The sequence below is a fragment of the Diachasma alloeum genome, unplaced genomic scaffold (assembly GCF_001412515.2).
Source record: "Diachasma alloeum isolate Michigan unplaced genomic scaffold, Dall2.0 Dall_scaffold_00216, whole genome shotgun sequence".
Classification (NCBI taxonomy): domain Eukaryota; kingdom Metazoa; phylum Arthropoda; class Insecta; order Hymenoptera; family Braconidae; genus Diachasma; species Diachasma alloeum.
Window position 1 is genome coordinate 492,396 of NW_021680381.1, and position 7,250 is coordinate 499,645.

At 38.5% G+C, this 7,250-nt stretch overlaps 1 protein-coding gene across 1 annotated transcript in view; it reads left to right on the plus strand.

Annotated features, from left to right (window-relative positions):
- The window catches only part of LOC107037264, a 29,116-nt gene extending 21,872 nt beyond the window's left edge, over positions 1 to 7,244 (plus strand). The window contains exons 8-13 of the mRNA XM_015255725.1: positions 253 to 508; positions 1,046 to 1,276; positions 1,413 to 1,593; positions 3,160 to 3,333; positions 4,631 to 4,733; positions 6,072 to 7,244. Of these exons, the coding sequence (XP_015111211.1) occupies positions 253 to 508; positions 1,046 to 1,276; positions 1,413 to 1,593; positions 3,160 to 3,333; positions 4,631 to 4,733; positions 6,072 to 7,244 (2,118 nt within the window). The remainder of the gene's footprint in view (positions 1 to 252; positions 509 to 1,045; positions 1,277 to 1,412; positions 1,594 to 3,159; positions 3,334 to 4,630; positions 4,734 to 6,071) is intronic.
- Positions 7,245 to 7,250: the final 6 nt, after the last annotated feature.

Below are 7,250 nucleotides of genomic sequence, written 5' to 3' on the forward strand. Positions count from 1 at the left end.
TCCCCGGAGAAATACAGACGAGACACCTCAAGCTATTTGCGAAAAAATCTGCGACAAAAGTTGAAAAACTTTTCCGTACTAATAAGACAATTCCCAACTCGAGATTTATTTTACCCGTGAATAGTTGAAGAGTTCAAGTGTATCCCTCTATCCTCTTTCTCTCCTAATGAATTAAAAAAAAAGTAGAAACTATTGACATTGCAACTGATTTTTATTTAACAAAGTGTCCAGTGCTCTTTTTTGTCCCAAAAGACTGAAGCAGAATACGCGATCAAACTTCACTTCGATCAAACAAAGTTCCCGTGCCCTGGACAGTACGTGAGAGCACGAGACGGTGATTCATTGAGTGCTGAACTCTTAGCTGATATTGCATTGGATAAAAGTCCATCAGAATCTGGCACAATAATTTCGAGTGAAGAGAGACTCCTCCTCGAGTTCTTCAGCGATGAAATTGTGGTGGCCAGGGCATCCTGTGTCGGTGGATTTCTCGCTCATGCCTCGATATTCTGTGAGTTACAAAAAAAAAATTCATTTCGTTTGAGTGGTATTCGGTGGCGCTGGGCTGAAGTGATTTTATTTTTATTTATTACGCGTTTTGTTTATTTGGTGATGCATGCATAATGATTGCATTGGCTCTTTCGATTGACAATTGATACTTAATTATTCGATAAGTCCAAGTCTGAGAACGTTTCTCATTTTTAATCAATACGTTTTTGGGATTTTTATTCATTTTTCAGTTTTGTGTTCATTTTTTCTCGTTACACTCAACGACTCAACTGGAGTTTATTCATACGACTTTAATATCTCTATTTATTCTTATAAGTAAAAGACAGAAGATAGTTCGAGACTGACAACCTCTCCCATAGAAAAATTCCCTCGACATTCCTCTCGTCACCAAAATAGCTCAATCATCACCAGACCCCATTGAATTAACTCACACTCTATAAAATTCTCCCACCAAACATCATTTCCATTGCATTTCTAATTCTCCATTTTTCCACACTGAATTCCCCCGTAATTTGATATCCTAATGGACGGGTTACAGTGAAACCTCAGATGGAAAATGGAACAGCGGATACAACCGCAGTCCTCATTGGTCCAAAAGTCATGGCTGCCGCCGGACGCTGGGCAATGTGGCTTTCCCCAGCTCATCTCGCTGCCGCATCACTCCTACTACTCATGTTTCTCGTCTCCATCATTCTCGCTCTGCAGTATGCGGTCAAATACAGGAAGTATCAGGTTGCCGAGGATCTGGACAGCCTGACTGACAATTCAAGTACGTCATTTTCATCGTTCTGATATCGATTGCTTCATTTGATTCCCCTTGGGAAATTTACGAGAAGTTGTGGAGTTGTTTTTACTGAGACGTTATCTGCGGGGAGTTAATTACAAAATTCCACTTTTCATTTCAGCCTGCAGTGGATCTATGCAGGGCTTGGCCAGACGTGCGAGAGCTATTTCTTCAGCAACTTTAATCTCAGAAGTTGTTTCCTTGGTTCGATTATCTCGGAGGGGATCATCGGGGCACGGACGGCTCGAGGAAACCACTGGTGATCTTGAGGACGGCTATGAAAGCACGGAGACTCAAGCGGAGTATGTCATATCTAGATTTTTTAAATATTTTTCTTCAGTGGGGGGAAGTTAAACTTTGTTTACTTGCTTTGATATTTGAGGATGAAGGGAGGACGTACGTTTAGTCAGTTTCAAATGAGTTGAATGTCAGGACTTGAGGAGTAATTTTCCACGAGAGGAAATTCAATTTGAATTACTGACATTTTTTATTTCTTTATTCATTTCTATGTAATAGTCCTTGATTTGCTTTGAAATTCGAGGGAACGGAGTGACATTCCGCGTAATGTGTTGAATTCGAAACATGTCTGTGGTTTGAAAAATTCTTCATGCAAATACAATTTCTTTCTGGGTGTATTCAGAATTTTGTTATGTTCATTCCCTTTTTTATTTGATTTTTTTAAAATTTCTTCAGTGGGTGGAAGGTAAAACTTTCTTTATTGGCGTTGATATTTGAGAGAGGGGCGGGTGTCTAGGCAGTTTCAAATGAGACGTCGAGAATTTTCTTGACGTGCGCGAAATACGTGTGCAGAATTTTTAATATTCATAGGGTTTTACTACAATTTCTGATGGAAAATGTTTAAATGTACAGAACCTAAAGAGTAATTTTCCACGAGAAGAAATTCAATTTGAATTTGTTATTTTTCATTTTTTTATTAGTTTTTATGTCATATTCGTTGATTTGTTTTAAAATTCGAGGGAATGGAGTAAGATTCCTTGCAATGTTTTAAAATCAAACCGTTTCACTTTGCTCAAAGCGATTGAAACGAGTGTTCTTTGCAATATGGAAGACACAAAGAGTAATTTTCCATCTGAGAGAATCCAATTTAAATGCTCACTCACATTATTCATAATTGAAAAGAACGCAATTATGAGCTTTCATTGATTTTATAAATTTTACAATTGATTTTTCTAAATATTAGTCCCTTCAACAGTCGAATTTTACAAACGAAGATGTGTTTATTCATTCATTTATTGGAAAAGAGATATCAAATATTTCAATAAATATGCATTCACTGAATCATAGAGATGAAGGGGTAGAATCAAGAATGCAGAATACGGAATATTCATCATGTTTATCCCACTGTTACTCTCAATCGTCAAAACAGAAATAGAATGGACGTTTCATCTTTTCCAATATAAAGAGCATAACACAGGGTAAAACATCATATTTAAAATTGAAAAGCAAATTCAGTCATGCGCTTTCATTGATTTTATGAATTTTTCCATCAATTTTTAAAAAATTAAAGTGTATTAACCGCTTGAATCCTTGACAAACAGATGTATTGTACAGTAGTTGTAAAGAATTTCCTGGGGAATCAGAGATGAAGGATAGAATCAAGAACGCAGTATACTGACTATTCATCATGCCTATCCCACTCTCATTTCCAATCTTCAATACCAAAATACAATAGACGATTCATGTTTTCCAACAGAGAGAGCACAAAACAGGATAAAAAATCATTTTCCACCTGAGAAAATCCAATTTCAATGCTCACTCATATTATTTATAATTGGAAAGTAAATACGTTCATGATTTACCATTGATATCACTCACTTTTGCTTGGATTTTGTTGATTGAAATAACAGAATGGAGGAGGCGCAGAGCGTGGAGTCAATTACCCCACGACAAAAGGATAACGACGAAAGTGGCTCTCAAAAAACTATAGTGCCAAGCACACGAAGCACTCCATCCAGACGTTCCTCCGTATCAAGCACAGCCACAATCGGCCAGCCTGAGATCAAATTCGCCAGACCAGTTAAGTAAGTTCTAGGGCACTCTGCCCAGTCTCTAATTTTATTACTCCAATTATCAGAATGAAGATAATTAACATGAATACTCAGTGAATTTGTTTTTATTTCTTTGGAGACCTGTTAATTTTCTGTTAATATCGAGTGCATTTTCTATTCTCTTTTAGTGTAATCGTCAGTGTTTTTGCAATCTTCTCGAGAATTGCGGAATGGAATTCGAATAACGTAATATTGAAGGAGATGGGGATTTTAGTGCATGAATAGAAATAGTTCATTTTGGTTCTTTCGAATGCATTTTAGAGATCGCAATCAATGAAATGTACATTGTGCACAGCACTTTTTTCATAATTTTAGTGTTATTCTGTGTGTTTAGGATAGATTCACTGACAAAAAAATTAGTCCGTCGTACAATGGGGAAGTGAACTGAGGAGTTAATTGTTCAAGTCGATATCATGTCAGTGTGATTATCTCGTTAACAAATCATTTTAAGATTATTCAACATTTTCTCTTGAAATCACTCATTTCAGAGATAATTAATATTAATGGAAGGGTGGAATTAATTTCCCACATTTTCACGTTTTACGATCGTGTAATTATCTCGTTAATCAATCATTTGAGGAGGCAATTTCAGAGGAGAATTCCATCAGCTACAAAAAAGGCATTTTGACATTTTCTCCTGAAGTCAATCAAGATAGTTTTGTAATTAATGAAAGTAATGAATTTGTTTTGGGAAATTTTACATCGTATAACTATGGAATTATCGAAATAACGAGTGATTTTAGCAAAAAATGTTAAAAGAAGTATTTTTGGAAGGTATTTTTCCATTTATGAATAACTCTATTGACATTTTGATCCAAAATAATTCATTATTAAAATAATTACATAAATAATTTTGATAATTAAGTTTTGTAATTATGAAATTATTGTAATTATAAATTATCCTATGATGAAGAAATCTGGGATTAAGTCACAAGAAATATTCCCTTCTCTCGTTGAAATAACTTTGACTGAAAAATGTAATTTGACTTGAACTTCTCCATCACTTCCTAAACAATAAAACAAGCAAATACAATCACACAATCATCTCCACAATTTTCATTCACTCAAATACTCTTTCAATTGTAAAACTCTGGAGTTGTGGTCGTCACATCGAATCAATCGTAAATTATTGCATCAAAACTAATCATCAAAACACCCCTCGAATATTCCACAATCTAATTATGAAAGTCGGGGGGAAAATCGATAGATGACAGCTTATTGGCCATCCGTAAGTACATTGGGGTTGTCCCTCTGCCTTTTGATGTTACAGACTCCGTACAGTTGGTCCAATAAGTCCCGTGTCCGAGGAGGCATCGAGTTCGGAAAACGATCGACGATACAGCACAACCAGCGGCTCCAACAGTGCGAATAACGTAAGCCTAGCACAACAAAAACCATCTATACTCCAATTCAAGGTATCCCCAGCCGTGATATGCGAGAATATTAATGCTTAGAGTGTCGTTATATTCTGGATGGGTTTCCTTATTTCGCTTTTGATCTATTCTATAATTTTTTTCAACTGATTATTGATTTTTTATTGATTTTTCATTAGTGAAGTGGTGAAAGATGAAGGCGAAAATTCATTTTTTGACAATTTTAGTCATTTTGTTCAGAGAACTGTTTCAGGTAATTTTTTTTCGTGGATTATAAAATTCTCTACAAAAAAGGACTTCTGACATTTTCTTCTAGACAACACATATGGAAAAATTTGATAGAAAAACCTAAAGAATTCGCTAGATAATTCTATTGGATTTCTGTTGAACTCTCGGTTGAAAGCCCGGATGGATTATCTTTCGAACATTCTCTCAATTGTTTTTTCATCTTCATAATCTAAAATATATCACAATTTCCAGTGGATGTTACATCACGTAGGTGTAAAAATTATGAAATAAAACTGAATATTTTCAAAGAGCATTTTTAATGAAGATTAGGAAATGAGTCCGCCAAAGAGGAAATTCTAAATGGATAATTTATCATGGGAACTAACGATCTGACAGGCATTAGCTACTGTGACAAATGACGACTGAACAGCCATTAGCTACTGTAAATTGTTAATTTGCCATTTCCTCCCTATTGGGTTTATTTCCCAATATTATTGAAAAACGCCCTTTGAAAATGTTCAGTTTATCTCCAACGTTTTTTTGATTCTACAATCATAATTTTTGAAGACTCCAGGGCTCTGTAAAACCGAACTGCAATTGAAGAACATTTCAAATTATCAAAATAAAAAAAAACAACCAACATCGCGTTAGAAAGATAATTCACGCGAACCTTAAAAAATGTTTTTCAACGGCTCAACATCGAGATTCAAATTCACCTGTAAAGTTGAGTTAATAAAATCATCGTAAATGCGCTAGGATATCCTTAAACATAAAATTAAAAATGAAATTCAATACTTTGCCTGAAAAACACTGAAAATTCATTGAATCTTCACAATCTTCACCACTTCCCCGAGAACCAAATGACCAATGCAAATCTCCCAGTTCACTCGCTTCACAAAACTCCATTGTTCCATTACTTCTTCACAAAAACAACTGCAGTCACTCAATGAACCCAGTCCTCAGTTTCTTTATCCATTACTAGACTAGCCATAACCACGAGCACAACTCACGCACCTCCACCCCTCTAGCCAATTACCGTAGAAGATCCTAGCGAATTTGCTAGATATTCCTCTAAAATTTCTTCGTCCCCTAAAAATCCTCCTGTTCCAGGGATTTTCCCCTGCCAGTACATCCTCGAACATCTCGACGCTGCGTTGTGGCAAGGAGACGAAAGACCGCAGGAACCGTGAGCGTCTGCTGCAGGGTCCAGGCTCTGAATTCAGTCTAGCGAATCCCGACACAGACCTCGAGCTCGACTACTACGACTACAACGTGGTGAATGCCGGTGCAGCCCCGGGCTCATACCTGGGCATGGACCCGGCATTTCTTGTGTGGATACCCCCCCTGACCCCGGACTCAGAGCTCCTGGACTCCCTCAAGGAGGACCACCACTACGAGGAGATTCCCGGTCGAATGCCCCTCGACACAGAGGGCACATCGCTCACCCCAGGTGAATACAAAACGATAAAATACGAGCAGAACTCAATTCCCAGGCGATTGGACCCAGGGGAGTGTCGACTGCACGACGAAATAATCTCGGAATACCGTGCACGTCTCAGCGAGGGAATCCTCCCAATTCACAGGATTCTCGAGGAGTCGAGAACACGAATAAGCGAGGAGTCTTTATCACGTCCCAGCGATAATAATCCTCAAGTTGACATAATTCCAAATCGATTGAGGGATGAGGATTACAAGGAGAGAGTTGGCGCCGATGACTTCGAGAGACCGAGGAGTGCTATTTGCCGGAGGGACAACGAGAGGAGAACTCCAGCTGCTATTAGAAACAGATTGCAGGAGTATGTCGATAACAGTGAGGGCAGTGAGGTGATTAGGAGATCGAGTGACGTTTCCAAGGGATTGATGGGCAAGAGGAGGGCTCTGAGACGAGACTCTTCCAGGGACAGTGATCGAGATGTCTGCGAGGTGAAGGAGGAGTTCATTCTTCCGAGGACTCCTGGGTGTCAGAGGCGGTACAAGGACATTGCGGATTTTAATGGGGTTGACGGGGGGGAGAGGAGGGGGAGCAATGAGAGCATTCCCATGAGGGAGATCAGGAGGAGCTGCGAGTCACCTGTCAGGGTGCACAGGTCCAAGGAGGCGAAGGATATTTATATTTTGAAGGAGAAGGAGGTGGGGAGCCCTGACTATGGGGTCGAGTGTGAGGGGAAGGGGACGAGGGAGAGTTTCTATGACTTCATTGGGGAGGATGAGGATGGGATCAAGTTCGCCGACGATGATGAGGAGGAGGGGGAGGGGTATGTTGATAATAAAGTGGCGGTGTAAATTTAG